This window comes from Schistocerca piceifrons, chromosome 2 (assembly GCF_021461385.2).
Source record: "Schistocerca piceifrons isolate TAMUIC-IGC-003096 chromosome 2, iqSchPice1.1, whole genome shotgun sequence".
Lineage (NCBI taxonomy): Eukaryota > Metazoa > Arthropoda > Insecta > Orthoptera > Acrididae > Schistocerca > Schistocerca piceifrons.
In genome coordinates, this window is record NC_060139.1 from 744,584,191 (window position 1) to 744,601,118 (window position 16,928).

The 16,928-nt window shown below is 42.6% G+C and overlaps 1 protein-coding gene across 1 annotated transcript in view; it reads right to left on the reverse strand.

The window, feature by feature from the left end:
• Window positions 1–16,928, reverse strand: part of LOC124776267 (serologically defined colon cancer antigen 8 homolog) — a gene marked incomplete in the record, with an annotated part of 236,051 nt that overhangs the window by 163,256 nt on the left and 55,867 nt on the right. Inside the window, 1 exon segment of the mRNA XM_047251167.1 lies at window positions 5,541–5,835. Coding sequence (XP_047107123.1) covers window positions 5,541–5,835 — 295 coding nt within the window.

Here is a 16,928-nt window from a genome sequence, read left to right on the forward strand (position 1 = left end):
GTTGAGAGGGCAGACAAATGTGTGGTTCCTGAAAAGGAGCAGCAGCCTTTTCAGTAGTTGCAGGGTCAACGGTCTGGATGATTGACTGATCTGTCCTTGTAACATTAACCGAAATGGCCTTAGTGTGCTGGTACTCCTAAAAGCTGAAAGCAAAGGGAAACTACAGCCGTAATTTTTCCCGTGGGAATGCAGCTTTACTGTATGGTTAAATGATGATGGCATCCTCTTGAGTAACATATTCCAGGGGTAAAATCGTCCCCCATTCGGATCTCTAGGAGGGGCTACTCAGGAGAATGTCGTTATAAGGAGAAAGAAAACTGGCGTTATAGGGATCAGAGCGTGGAATTTTAGATCCCTTAATCAGGCAGGTAGGTTAGAAAATTTAAAAAAGGAAATGGATAGATTAAAGTTAGATATACTAGGAATAAGTGAAGTTCGGTGGCAAGATGAACAAGAATTCTGGTCAGGTGAATACAGGGTTATAAATACAAAATCAAATCGAGGTAATGAAGGAGAATGTTTAATAATGAATAAAACAAATAGGAGGTAGCTACTATGAACAGCAAAGTGGCGCATTATTGTAGCCAAGATAGACACAACGCTCACACCTACCACAGTAGTACAAGTTTATATGCCAACTAGCTCCGTAATGATGAAAAGACTGAAGAAATGTATGATGAGATAAAAGAAAACATTCAGATAGTGAAGGGAGACAAAAATTTAACAGCCATGGGGGACCGAAATTTGATAGTGGGAAATGGGAGAGAAGAAAAAATAGTAGGTGAATACACAATGGGGGTAAGGAATGAAAGACAAAGCCACCTGGTAGAATTTTGCACAGAGTATAACTTAATCATAGCTAACACTTGGTTTAAGAATCATGAAAGAAACTTCCCGGCAGATTAAAACTGTGTTCCCGACTGAGACTCGAACTCGGGACCTTTGCCTTTCGCGGGCAAGTGCTCTACCATCTGAGCTACCGAAGCACGACTCACGCCCGGTACTCACAGCTTTACTTCTGCCCGTAACTCGTCTCCTACCTTCCACACTTTACAGAAGTTCTCCTGCGAACCATACAGAACTAGCACTCCTGAAAGAAAGGATATTGCGGAGACATGGCTTAGCCACAGCCGGGGGGATGTTTCCAGAATGAGATTTTCACTCTGCAGCGGAGTGTGTGCTGATATGAAACTTCCTGGCAGATTAAAACTGTGTGCCTGACTGAGACTCAAACTCGGGACCTTTGCCTTTCGCGGGCAAGCGCTCTACCATCTGAGCTACCGAAGCACGACTCACGCCCGGTACTCACAGCTTTACTTCTGCCAGTATCTCGTCTCCTACCTTCCAAACTTTACAGAAGCTCTCCTGTGAACCATGCAGAACTAGCACTCCTGAAAGAAAGGATATTGCGGAGACATGGCTTAGCCACAGCCTGGGGGAATCTCATTCTGGAAACATCCCCCCGGCTGTGGCTAAGCCATGTCTCCGCAATATCCTTTCTTTCAGGAGTGCTAGTTCTGCATGGTTCGCAGGAGAGCTTCTGTAAAGTTTGGAAGGTAGGAGACGAGATATTGGCAGAAGTAAAGCTGTGAGTACCGGGTGTGAGTCGTGCTTCGGCAGCTCAGATGGTAGAGCACTTGCCCGCGAAAGGCAAAGGTCCCGAGTTCGAGTCTCGGTCAGGCACACAGTTTTAATCTGCCAGGAAGTTTCATATCAGCGCACACTCCGCTGCAGAGTGAAAATCTCATTCTGGAAACATCCCCCAGACTGTGGCTAAGCCATGTCTCCGCAATATCCTTTCTTTCAGGAGTGCTAGTTCTGCATGGTTCGCAGGAGAGCTTCTGTAAAGTTTGGAAGGTAGGAGATGAGATACTGGCAGAAGTAAAGCTGTGAGTACCGGGCGTGAGTCGTGCATCGGTAGCTCAGATGGTAGAGTACTTGCCCGCGAAAGGCAAAGGTCCCGAGTTCGAGTCTCGGTCGGGCACACAGTATTAATCTGCCAGGAAGTTTCATATCAGCGCACACTGTGTTGCAGAGTGAAAATCTCATTCTGGAATCTGGAATCATGAAAGAAGGTTGTATGGGTGGATGAGGCCTGAAGACACTGGAAGGTTTCAGATATATAATGATAAGACACAGATTTAGGAACCAGGTTTTAAACTGTAAGACACTTCCAGAGGTAGAGGTGGACTGAGAGCACAATTTATTTGTTATGAACTGTAGACTAATACTGAAGAAACGGCAATAAGGTAGGAATTTAATGAGATGGGACCTTGATAAAATGAAAGAACCAGAGGTTGTAGAGAGTTTTAGAGAGAGCATTAGGGAACGATTGACAAGACTGGAGCAAAGTAATACAGTGGAAGAAGAATGGGTAGCTTTGAGAGATGAAATAGTGAAGGCAGCAGAGGATGAAGTAGGTAAAAAGATGAGGGCTATTAGAAATCCTTGGGTAACAGAAGAGATACTAAATTTAAATGATGAAAGGAGGAAATATAAAAATGCAGTAAATGAAGCAGGCAAAAAGGGATACAAAAGTCTAAAAATGAGATCGACAGAAAGTGCAAAATGGCGAAGCGGGGATGGCTAGAGGACAAATGTAAGGACATAGAGGCATATCTCACTAGGGAAATTAAAGAGACCTTTGTAGAAAAGAGAACCACTTGTAGGAATATTAAGAGCTCAGATGGCAAATTAGTTCTAAGCAAAGAAGGGAAAGCAAAAAGGTGGAATGAGTTTACAGAGGGTCTATATAAGGGTGATGTACTGTAGGGCAACATTATGGAAATGAAAGAGCATGTAGATGAAGATGAAATGGGAGATATGATACTGCGTGAAGAAGTTGACAGAGCACTGAAAGACCTGAGTCGAAACAAGGCCCCACGAGTACACAACATTGCATTAGAACTTCTGATAGCCTTGGGAGAGCCAGCTATAAACTCTACCATGTGGTGAGCAAGATGTATGAGACAGGCAAAATACCCTCAGACTTCATGAAGAATATAATAATTCCAATCCCAAAGAAAGCAGGTGTTGACAGTTGTGAAAATTACTGAACTATCAGTTTAATAAGTCACGGCTGCAAAATACTAACGTGAATTCTTTACAGATGAATGGAAAAACTGGTAGAAGCTGACCTTCAGAAAGATCAGTTTGGACTATGTAGAAATGCTGGAACACGTGAAGCAGTACTGACCCTACATTTCTAGCATTTGTAGACTTGGAGATAGCTTTTGACAATGTTGACTGGAATACTCTCTTTCAATTTCTGAAGGTGGCAGGGGTCAAATACAGGGAGGGAAAGGCTATTTATAATTTGTACAGAAACCAGATGGCAGTTATAAGAGTCGAGGGGCATGAAAGGGAAGCAGTGGTTGGGAAGGGGGTGAGACATGGTTGTAGCCTATTCCAAATGTTATTCAATCTGTATATTGAGCAAGCAGTAAAGGAAACAAAAAGAAAAATTTGGGGTAGTAATTAAAATCCACGGAGAAGAAATTAAAGGTTTTAGGTTTCCCAACGACATTGTAATTCTGCCAGAGACAGCAAAGGACCTGCAAGAGCAGCTTAACGGAATGGACAGTGTCTTGAAAGGACAATATAAGAAGAACATCAACAAAACCAAAATAAGTATAAAAGAATGTATTCTAATTAAATCAGGTGATGCTGAGGGAATTAGAGTACAAAATGAGACACTTAAAGTAGTAGATGAGTTCTGCTATTTGGGGAGCAAAATAACTGATGGTTGTCAAAGTAGAGAGGATATAAAATGTAGACTGGCAATGGCGAGGAAAGCGTTTCTGAAGGAGAGGAATTTATTAACATCAAGTATAAATTTAAGCGTCAGGCAATCTTTCCTGAAAGTATTTGTGTGGAGTGTAGCCATGTATGGAAGTGAAACATGGATGATAAATAGTTTAGAGAAGAAGAGAAGCTTTTGAAATGTGGTGCTACAGAAGAATGCTGAAGATTAGATGGGTAGATCACATAACTAATGAGGAAGTACTGAGTAGAACTGGGGAGAATATGAATTTGCGGTGCAACTTGAATAGAAGAAGGGATTGGTTGGTAGGACACATTCTGAGGCATCAAGGGATCGCCAATTTAGTGTTGGAGGGCAGAGTGGAGGGGAAAAATTATAGGGGGAGACCAAGAGATGAATACATTAAGCAGATTCAGAAGGATATAGGGTGCAGTAGTTACTTGGAGATGAAAAAGCTTGCACAGGATAGAGTAGCATGGAGAACTGCATCAAACCAGTCTCTGGCCGGAAGACCACAACACAACACGAGTTAAGTGAAAACGTAGGTTGTTCAGTCAATAAAGTAACATTGGAGAATAGAAATCACAATACCTGATTCTAAATTAGGACAAATGAAGCGACTTCTGACAACAAGAAAAAGTGCAGGAGGGGAAAGTGAATGGTAGGGGGGCAGCTGTGAGCAACAATGAGATCCAGAGTGAGTGTAAGATTGTGTAACTAAGAGCAGCAAGCTGGGACTACTTTCTGGACCACAATGAGTACATACATCCACACAAAAACAATTCACACATCTGTCTCCGACAGCCAAGTGTTCTTGTGTGAGAGTTGTGTTTGTGTGAATACATTTGTAAGTTGTTTACTTCCGAGGAATGTCTTTCGGCTGAAAGCTTACTTGTTTAGCAGTCTTTCTGATGTCCCTGTCTGCAACTCAGCATCTCCACTATATGGTGGGTAGCAGTCTATCCTTTTCATAACACTGTCATTATTCTATCCTGGATTTTCCATTGTAATATTAAAAATAAATTTTACATGCATACACAACACATGGTGTAAAATAACTTACAAGGGCAAAAATACAATAAGACAGACTGATGGAAAAAATAGTATTATACTAAAGGTATAAAAAGAATGAGAAAGATGAATGCATTGTTGCAACGTAGCTGCAACAAGCTGGTATAAGCCTCACAATGAGAGACTCAGAAAGTAATTATGAGTGCCTTGTCAAATCTGTTTAATGCTGTAAACTTTCATCATCAGCTTAATGTGTGAAGTTAGAAAACAGCCCTCATTTTAGCAACACATTCAAGGATTTCTGAGACATGGTCTTATAGCATAAGTGCACTATTCACGGAGGTGGGCCAGATCCAGAATGAATCTGTGTAGAAGACTGATGGCTGTGGGCTGGTACATTGGCCAGCCTGAGTGTGGATTTTTGGTGGTTTCCCAGACTCAATTAGGCAAATACTCGGCTGGTACATAACTTCCACCTCAGAGAATATGAAACACAAACAGTTAAAATACAATAATACGTAGAACAAAACATGATTCACAGACAGATACTGCACGACTTCCCTTCCTTAGGCTACCTTGACAAATGTGATGTCAGGAAGGATATCTGGCACAAAGTTAAATTTAAAAAAAAGATTAAAAATTTGCCAGATTCTGAAAACCAGGCCCCATACTTGACAGGGTAAATGCTAGGGGAAAGAAAGAAGAGATATATAAGGATTTCTGAAAGCATTTAAGTGCAAAATTACTGTCTTCAATAATCAGTTACCAATTTTTGTATGCAATTCCTTTTTGAGTTCTTCTATAGCACAATTTTTCTGCTGCAGTTCACGGCGCAAGTCTGCTTCAATGCGACGCTCCCGCTCTAGTTCGAGTTGTAGCTTTCCGACAGCATCCCACTGCATGGCTAAATCAGAACTCAGCTGCTCAACTTGCTGAGCATATCGTCTTTCTGCTGCTGCCCGTTCTTCTTGTACTTTTCGGCCCTGCTCTTGCAGAAGGTCACGTAGTTTCTCATGCTGGCGGTCCAGCTCCTCTTTCAACCTACGTACTTCCATTTCTGCCTGCAAAATCAAGATTGAAATTATTTAACTTGAATTAATAAAACTATATTGCACAATAAACAGAGTGGGGTAAGCTAAACTGCGAGAATCAGATGTGAACTAGCACTTCATTTTATTACGGCAGTATAGAGTGATACTAAATGTGAGCAAGAGCTCATTCAAATGGAAAAACGTGACACAAGACTATGCCTGGTTTTCATGATCTTGAATGGAATAAATTGAAACTACAATGCTCATCACTGACAAGCTAGTGTAGAAGGTGCTGGTAAACTTCGTAATATGAAAAAGTTATTGGAAGTTTGTGCATTCCACTTGTCATTTGTACATTCATCCTGCTTATGGTTCTTCCTCTGTATGTAAATGGGACCACATTGTTCAGAGAATTCCACCTACAAATGGCCCATTTCAACATCCTACAAGGCAAATTAATGTAACATCCATAACTTATACTTGTTATGCTTTGCTGGCTGTTTAAAAATTTCAATGAGTTGTGATACATTTTTGTATTTTTAAAATTTTCAGTAATTTATGACTGGCATTCAAAACATAATTTGTATGAAATAAGACAGCTGTGTTCAGCCATTCAAGAATACTAAATTCTTTGTTGGTTTATGAGTGTCACCTGAAATATGTTTGTACTAAATTTATGACGGTGATCTACATTAATATATTTTACCAATCACTGCAGCAGTATATTATTTCACACAATACTGTAAGGAGTTGAACTCCCATGGATAAAACAACTTCAAACTTCTGATTACTTTACAGATGAGTTACTGTGTTAACATCACATATTTAAGCGTGTAAGAGAGGAAAAGTTTAGAAAAGGTTTGAAATAATGTTTAGAGATTGTTGGAAGCCACCAAGTTCTCTCATTATGAAACACTGGATAAATACATTCTGGGTAATTGGCCTTCCAGTTTAAGCAGAAGCTAGGTTTTCATGCATCTCAATGCTTATGCCATCATAGTTCCTGCCCTATGTGTCATAAAATGATATTATTTTCAGGCACATTCGGTGGTATATGTGAATACTGCCTGCAAAACGTTTTGTGAATAGAGTCAGTAGTAACAAAGTAATAAACAAAAATGTTATGTCTGATGCAGCAATTTTACTGCATGAACAGTGAAAATGTATCAAGTGATGCAGTTGTTTCTTTCCTTCATTTTGTGGTGGATGTCAGTGAGGAAGAATTCCAAAAAAAGTTTGAAATTATATGTAAACTTTGTTGCAAGTCTCAAATACTGGATAAATATAGTTTGGGTATTTCCACAGGATGAGTTACGCTAGCTCCGGGCATATACACTTTTCCCATGTATAATAATTGTCTTACTGTGTTAAAACTTTAACGTAAGAGTATACCTCTTATTGAGTAGATTGTAACAGCATTTAAACTTTTTAAATTTGATAAATGCAAAATACTGAAAATCAAATTTGTTGTTCCTTGAAACAGTTAGACAGGCAGCCTGGAACTGGGATCTTGTGCCATGAAATGGGTTAGCCATTTAATAATACCAATATTTTTACAATATCTTAACACTCTTTGTCAAGTCATAAATCTAAAGTGTGATAAATTTTCAATAAAAAGATTCACAATCAGCACATGCTAGGCATTGAAGTTTGCATAGTAATCATAGCTCTTTCATTAAAGCATGTTTTTTCTTTCCGTTTTTTGTTTGTGGCATTCAGTATTACACGTCAGTGTTGGTACATGAGTTACCTTATTTGTATAACTTAAGAATATACATTCACTGATCTTAATTACAGCCAAAACTCAAAGAGAACACTGTTTCCAGGCCGGAGAGAATGGGCTCAAATTCATACAAAGCTTCTTTGACTTTGTTTCAACAACTGGAAGCTATTGCAAGTGTATATGCTGAGAGAACTATCCTGAGAAATGTACCTGTATATTCCCACAGACTCTCAAGAAGACTGATTTACAACACATCCATTCACCAGATTGTAAGTAGCATGCCAGTGGCAGAATCAGATACTCAGTACAGGTGAAGCACTGTGAGGGAAGAGTGTAGCATACAACACCCAGTCTCATTATCAACAAGTATGAAGTGTTGAGTGAAAGTGACAGTGAACCTGAGCCAGTACGATACACCTCTACTACTGAAAATCCTACTACATCCCATGTCAGATTCAAGCAGATGCAGTAATAGAGGGGCCTCTTAACTGTCCTTAGTTCAAACATGTTGCAAATAATGGTGGCCTCTAAAGAAATGGTAGCAAGGCATTAAGTGTAAAAGGCACCTATTGTATCCACCTGGGATCCAACCACCACACTCACAGACATGTACTGTGGGATATCACAGGAAAACAGTATTACAACAACAAAAGCACATTTAGTTGCTGTTAACTGTATCTGCCACAGCCGTCTCAGTAACATGAGGCACCAGCTTTGCTGCTAGCAGCACAAGAGTCACTGCAGTCAACAATGCCATCACGGGCTATGATTCTTCCTTCACAGCTCACGTGTCCGCTGAACATCATGACAGTAGCCATCAATGGGTGGCTATAATGGATGCTGCCTGGCCATTCTGCACCAGTTTCACTTCGAGAGTTGCTCCAGACCAAGTGACGACTGCATCCTGGCTAAGAGCTTCCGAATTGCTGGGACATCTCTTTTGGGCCGTCCTTGACCTCTACCACTCTCCACCAATGTGGCTGCACCAGTGCCACCATTCTAAGAACTCTCCAAGCACAAAGTCAGTGACTTAACAGAGTGCTGGAACCATGTAGTGTGGATTCGTGCCCAAATAACTGTGTTGTGTTCACTTAATGGGTATAAATAAAGTTAATTTATTCTTCCTAGCTCAAGTATCCCCTATAGGGGAAGGCTGCTTTGGCCACAATGCAAAACTTGGCAACAAGTAGTGGATTTCATCGCACCAGTGATTGTTAGATTTTGTCATACTGTGCTTGCTCTAACAGTGTAGGTATCAATCTCTGTGCACTACTAAAGTTGCTGTTTTTTTTCCTCTCTCTCATCACATATGTGGCTCTCACTTCAGTATGACCTCATTGCCTCCAACTGTATCAACAGAGTTGCTACATGCAACAGAACAATTAACTTGTCCAGATGTTACCCAGATGCCATTCCTGGTTTCTACTCGAGTCCTTCTTCTCATCATCAAGAGCTACACAAATGCTGTTGCTCCCAGTCAAGCCCAACAGCACTCTGCTGACATCTCACTGACACATCAAATTCTGGTCGAGCTTGTCAGCGTCATGCCGTTGTCCCTGGCCCTATCACTGCTGGCTCCTTTGATCCAGCCCTGTTGCTGCTCTGATGTCAGGTTGAGCATCTGTAGAGCTGTCTCCTCCTCCGCCTCCACTTGCAAGTTTCAATGAGTCACCTTCTGTCGGTGGGGCAGCTACCTATGCCAAAGTCACCTCAGCCACTGGCAAGGCCATCTCCTCTGATGGCAGAGCCACCTCCATTGCCAGGCCACATGTAACACCCTCTCAATGCAACTGTCATGTCCTCTATTCCTATGGTTTCATTTTCTGCATTGCTTCCTTAATCTATTTCTGCTTTTACATTTCGTACTGGATCATCCTTGGTCGAGCAATCCCTCCTGTTTCCTGTCCCTTCCGCTGGTCATATGGCAGGTTGTTCATAGAAGTTCCAGTGCAAAACACTGGGCCACACTTGGTCCAGTCGCTGTCATTGCATCTCAGCATTGGACATGTCTTTCTCGATGAAATTCCTGCCTGCCTGTTTGTTTTTCAAGTTCCCGATTGTGGCAGCCTTTCCTGGTGGCCGCATTAGCACCCCATTGAGTGCCTCACCGGCCCATCAGCTTTGTCATGCCACAGGCAGCTGCCTTTGGTTGAGCGTCACCTCTCACCATCTGCCGCCACCAGCTCACCGGTCTCACGACGCCTCCTCTTGGTGGTTGCTGCATCACCTCTGAGTTGGCTTCGCCACCCCTCTTTAAGGGGGATGGATATTGTATCCACCTGAGATCCAACTGCCACATACACAGGTGAGTGCTGCAGGCTGCCGCGTCTTTGGTTACTTGCAACACCACTGCTGGAGATCGCAGTAAAATAGTAAGGTAGTAACCTAAGTGCACTGAGTTGCTGTCAAGCACATCTCTGAAAGCTGCCATAGTAACACACGGTGCCAGCTTTGCCACTAGCAGCATGTTCGTCACTGCAACCAAAGCTGTAATCGCAGGCACCGATTCTTCCTCCAAAGGTCATTTGCGTGCTGAATTTCATGGCAGTATCCTTCTGCCAGGGGATTATAAAGGATGCTGCCTGGCCATTCTTCACCAGTTTCACATTGGGAGTCACTCCAGGTCAAGCACCGACTTCATCCAGCTGGTCTCACAATTGGAGCTCACTTTGTCCCAGTGCAGTCTTTTGCTCTGAGCCACGTCTGAGTGTTCACTCTGCTTCTTGTCTGAGTTCTCCACATTGGGCCCAATGTCAGCCCACCTGCGACCAATTAACATGCATCTCAGCATTGCTACTGGGTTATGCTCAAGGCTTTCACAACCTTTATGATGGACCGCATCTCACTGCATTGTCTGCAGCAGCCTAGCTATCTCTGAACAACTATGAACTTCATCTTGCTGGGACCTCTCTTCTGGACTGTCCTTGTGCTCTTCTGCTCTCCACCAGTATAGCAACACCAATGTCGCTTTTGTAAAACCTCTCCAAGGGCAACATCAGTGACTATTGGTGTGTTGGAACCCAGTGGTGCAGATTCAAATCCAAAAACTGCCTTGTTGTATTCAGGTTACAAGTTTAAATAAAATTTGTTTATTCTTTTTTACATGCTGCACATTAATTGGAATGGCTCCTTCAGCCACCATATAAAAGTACCCCTAAGAGAATTGGTAACAAGCGCTGGCAAGGAAAACCACTTACACTAACAAGGGAAGTATCCCAGTTTGAATGGATAAAACTGAGTACAAATACGTTTACAGTATGAAGTTGTACCTGTTCTACTACCCAAGGGGTTATTCATCTGTAAAACCCCACAGCTGTGTACAATCAATGTTTGAAGCATAATGAATCCAAAGATCAGAGAAGCACAAGTCACTGATGAAATAATATCATGTAACTGACAGTTATGACCAGCAGAGCCACGAAAGAGCTAAATGAGGTATTATCTGGCAAAAAGCTACACAAAATTTGCTGTTGTTGTTGTTGTGGTCTTCAGTCCAGAGACTGGTTTGATGCAGCTCTCCATGCTACTCTATCCTGTGCAAGCTTCTTCATCTCCCAGTACCTACTGCAATCTACATCTTTCTGATCTGCTTAGTGTAATCATCTCTTGGTCTCCCTATATGATTTTTACCCTCCACACTGCCCTCCAATACTAAATTGGTGATCCCTTCATGCCTCATAACATGTCCTACCAACCGATCCCTTCCTCTAGTCAAGTTGTACCACAAATTTCCCTTCTCCCCAATTCTATTCAGTACCTCCTCATTAGTTATGTGATCTACCCATCTAACCTTCAGCATTCTTCTGTAGCACCACATTACAAAAGCTTCTCTTCTTGTCCAAACTATTTATCGTCCATGTTTCACTTCCATACATGGCTACACTCCATACAAATACTTTCAGAAACGACTTCGTGAAACTTAAATCTATATTTGACGTTAGCAAATTTCTCTTCTTCAGAAATGCTTTTTTTGCCATTGCCAGTCTACCTTTTATATCCTCTCTACTTCGACCATCATAAGTTGGTTTGCTCCCCAAATAGCAAAACTCATTTACTACTTCAAGTATCTCATTTTGTAATCTAATTCCCTCAACATTATCTGACCTAATTCGACTACATTCCATTATGCTTGTATTGCTTTTGTTGATGTTCATCTTATATCCTCCTTTCAAGACACTGTCCATTCCGTTCAACTGCTCTTCCAGGTCCTTTGGTGTCTCTGACAGAATTGCAGTCTCATCGGCAAACCTCAAAGTTTTTATTTCTTCTCGATGGATTTTAATTCCTACCCCAATTTTTTTTTTTTGTTTCCTTTACTGCTTGCTCAATATACAGATTGAATAACATCAGGCATAGGCTACAACCCTGCCTCACTCCCTTCCCAACCACTGCTTCCCTTTCACGCCCCTCGACTCTTATAACTGCCATCTGGTTTCTGTACAAATTGTACATAACCTTTTGCTCCTTGTATTTTACCCCTGCCACCTTCAGAATTTGAAAGAGAGTATTCCAGTCAATATTTCAAAAGCTTTCTCTAAGTCTACAAATGCTAGAAATGTAGGTTTGCCTTTCATTAATCTATCTTCTAAGGTAAGTCGTAGGGTCAGTATTGCCTCACGTGTTCCAAAATTTCTACAGAATCCAAACTGATCTTCCCCGAGATCGGCTTCTACCAGTTTTTCCATTCGTCTGTAAGGAATTCACGTTAGTATTGTGCAGCCGTGACCTATTAAACTGATAGTTCGGTAATTTTCACACCTGTCAACACCTACTTTCTTTGGGATTGGAATTATTATATTCTTCTTGAAGTATGAGGGTATTTTGCCTGTCTCATACCTCTTGCTCACCAAATGGTAGAGTTTTGCCAGGGCTGGTTATCCCAAGATTATCAGTAGTTCTAATGGAATGTTGTCTACTCCCGGGGCCTTGTTTCAACTAAGGTCTTTCAGTGCTCTGTCAAAATCTCCACGCAGTATCATATCTCCCATTTCCGCTTCATCTACAATCCTCTTCCATTTCCATAATATTGTCCTCAAGTACATCGCCCTTGTATAGACCCTCCATATACTCCTTCCACCATTCTGCTTTCCCTTCTTTGCTTAGAACTGGGTTTCCATCTGAGCTCTTGAAATTCCTACAAGTGGTTCTCTTTCCTCCAAAGGTCTCTTTAATTTTCCTGTAGGCAGTATCTATATTACCCCTAGTGAGATATGCCTCTACATCCTTACATTTGTCCTCTAGCCTTCCTGCTTAGCCATTTTGCACCTCCTGTCGATCTCATTTTTGAGATGTTTGTGATCCTTTTTGTTTGCTTCATTTACTGCATTTTTGTATTTTCTCCTTTCATCAGATAAATTCAGTATCTCTTCTGTTACCCAAGGATTTCTATTAGCCCTCGTCTTTTTATCTACTTGATCCTCTACTGCCTTCAGTATTTCATCTATCAAAGCTACCCATTCTTCTTCTACTGTATTTCTTTCCCTCCATTCTTGTCAATCGTTCCCTAACACTCTCCCTGAAACTCTCTACAACCTCTGGTTATGTCAGTTTATCCACGTCCCATCTCCTTAAATTCCAACTTTTTTGCAGTTTCTTCAGTTTTCATCTACAGTTCATAACCAGTAGATTGTGGTCACAGTTCACATCTGCCCCTGGAAATGTCTTGCAATTCAAAACCTTGTTCCTAAATCTCTGTCTTACCATTATACACTCCTGGAAATTGAAATAAGAACACCGTGAATTCATTGTCCCAGGAAGGGGAAACTTTATTGACACATTCCTGGGGTCAGATACATCACATGATCACACTGACAGAACCACAGGCACATAGACACAGGCAACAGAGCATGCACAATGTCGGCACTAGTACAGTGTATATCCACCTTTTGCAGCAATGCAGGCTGCTATTCTCCCATGGAGACGATCGTAGAGATGCTGGATGTAGTCGTGTGGAACGGCTTGCCATGCCATTTCCACCTGGCGCCTCAGTTGGACCAGCGTTCGTGCTGGACGTGCAGACCGCGTGAGACGACGCTTCATCCAGTCCCAAACATGCTCAATGGGGGACAGATCCGGAGATCTTGCTGGCCAGGGTAGTTGACTTACACCTTCTAGAGCACGTTGGGTGGCACGGGATACATGCGGACGTGCATTGTCCTGTTGGAACAGCAAGTTCCCTTGCCGGTCTAGGAATGGTAGAACGATGGGTTCGATGACAGTTTGGATGTACCGTGCACTATTCAGTGTCCCCTCGACGATCACCAGTGGTGTACGGCCAGTGTAGGAGATCGCTCCCCACACCATGATGCCGGGTGTTGGCCCTGTGTGCCTCGGTCGTATGCAGTCCTGATTGTGGCGCTCACCTGCACGGCGCCAAACACGCATACGACCATCATTGGCACCAAGGCAGAAGCGACTCTCATCGCTGAAGACGACACGTCTCCATTCGTCCCTCCATTCACGCCTGTCGCGACACCACTGGAGGCGGGCTGCACGATGTTGGGGCATGAGCGGAAGACGGCCTAACGGTGTGCGGGACCGTAGCCCAGCTTCATGGAGACGGTTGCGAATGGTCCTCGCCGATACCCCAGGAGCAACAGTGTCCCTAATTTGCTGGGAAGTGGCGGTGCGGTCCCCTACGGCACTGCGTAGGATCCTACGGTCTTGGCGTGCATCCGTGCGTCGCTGCAGTCCGGTCCCTGGTCGACGGGCACGTGCACCTTCCGCCGACCACTGGCGACAACATCGATGTACTGTGGAGACCTCACGCCCCACGTGTTGAGCAATTCGGCGGTACGTCCACCTGGCCTCCCGCATGCCCACTATACGCCCTCGCTCAAAGTCCGTCAACTGCACATACGGTTCACGTCCACGCTGTCGCGGCATGCTACCAGTGTTAAAGACTGCGATGGAGCTCCGTATGCCACGGCAAACTGGCTGACACTGACGGCGGCGGTGCACAAATGCTGCGCAGCTAGAGCCATTCGACGGCCAACACCGCGGTTCCTGGAGTGTCCGCTGTGCCGTGCGTGTGATCATTGCTTGTACAGCCCTCTCGCAGTGTCCGGAGCAAGTATGGTGGGTCTGACACACCGGTGTCAATGTGTTCTTTTTTCCATTTCCAGGAGTGTATAATCTATCTGAAACCTTCCAGTATCTCCAGGCTTCTTTGATGTATACAATCTTCTTTCATGATTCTTGAACCAAGTGTTAGCTATTATTAAGTTATGCTCTGTGCAGAATTCTACCAGGCGGTTTCCTCTTTCATTTCTTACCTCCATTCCATATTCACCTACTACGTTTCCTTCTCTTCCTTTTCCTACTATCAAATTCCAGTCACCCATGACTATTAAATTTTCGCCTCCCTTCACTATCTCTTCCTTTTCCTACTATCAAATTCCAGTCACCAATGACTATTAAATTTTCGCATCCCTTCACTATCTGAATAATTTCTTTTATCTAATCAGACATTTCATCATTCTCTTTGGCATCTGCAGAGCAAGTTGGCATATAAACTTGTACTACTGTGGTAGGCGTGGGCTTTGTTTCTATCTAGGCCACATTAATGCATTCACTATGCTGCTTGTAGTAGCTTACCTGCACTCCTATTTTTTTTTATTCATTATTAAAGCTACTCCAGCATTACCCCTATTTGAATTTGTATTTATAACCCTGTATTCACCTGACCAGAAGTCTTGTTCCTCCTGCCACTGACTTCACTAATTCCCACTATATCCAACTCTAACCTACGCATTTCCCTTTATAAATTTTCTAATCTACCTGCCCAATTAAGGGATCTGAAATTCCACGCTCCGATCCGTAGAACGCGTTTTCTTTCTCCTGATAACGACGTCCTCCTGAGTAGTCCCCACCCGGAGATCCAAATGGGGGACGATTTTATCTCAGGAATATTTTACCCAAGAGGACGCCACCATCATTTAACCATACAGTAAAGCTGTATGCCCTCGGCAAAAATTACGGCTGTAGTTTCCCCTTGCTTTCAGCTGTTCGCAGACCAGCACAGCAAGGCTGTTTTGGTTAATGTTACAAGGCCAGATCAGTCAATCACCCAGACTGTTGCCCCTGCAACTACTGAAAAGGCTGCTGCCCCTCTTCAGGAACCACATGTTTGTTTGGCCTCTCAACAGATACCCCTCTGTTGTGGTTGCACCTGGGGTACAGCTATCTGTATCGCTGAGGCACGCAAGCCTTCTCACCAACGGCAAGGTCCATGGTTCATGGGGGGTGGGGGTTGACATTTGCTATAAACAATATAATATAGTTCCACATGCTGTATATACCTGTCCACATTTTGCAAACTAGGAAATGCTGTGTTGTGGAATGTTCTTCATTTATTCATCATCAAAGTGCAAATGTAGAGTTTCAATAAAATGATTAAAACACAATGAAATGTAACAGTATGCATACTTAACAAAGGCAACATGCGGACATGCTACACTGTCTTCAGTGTATCCTCACTGCAATAGTATAACATCAAAAGCCACAGTGACCACACTATCAAATGATGTGACATGAATATCATCTTTGTATGTGGACCTTTGTCACATGTATGTTATTATAGGTCTATACCTCATTGCAGAAAGATGGTTGTAAGTTACAGAGCGAAGGCAGATGACAATATGATCTGTGGTTTGTCAGTTCACAGGTGTACAAAATCAACAAGACATATGCAACAGAGTTTGTACTGTCAAAAGAAATATACATCCAGAGGTTGGCAGTATTTAGTTGTCTTTGGTGGCAGTATCTATAACGTAATATTCTTCTTGGGAAAACATTCTTCTATCACATTGCAATCTTTGTGCCCAAACCATGAATCAGAAAATAATACAGCATTCTCACCAACGTGTTCTCAAAGGACCAAACTAAAAAAGCTTTTCATGTGCTCTTTGGTCAGTTTTCCACTTTTGCTCGTTTCAATATGGTTGGCCTATGGACATGCTGCTGCTAGTTTCTTTGCAACCTGTGGATGAAATCTCCCCTGTGTTTCCTGCACCAACCATTGACACAGGCACATCCATTGTGTAACTGTGCATGGCAGGATGAACGGATTATATCACACCAGCTGTTGATTTTTCACCTCTGGCCACCATTCCATATGTGTGCCATAACACTAGAGCTGTCAATAGGACAACTTTGTTCTGTAGAAAAATTTTAGCCCCTCTTTTTCTTTTAACTGTTTTAGGAGGTGGATGAGACTCCATGACTTTTAATATTTCTTGGCCTAGTTGATTTTGAAATAAAAGTCAACATAACAATTCTATACTTTCTGGGAAGAAATTAAAAAAGAAAAAAAAAAGAAAGCCTAGAACCACTGATGTGACATTTTTGTCCCTTTGAATAAATTAGACATTGCTGATTGCTGTACATTGTTGGTAGCCTT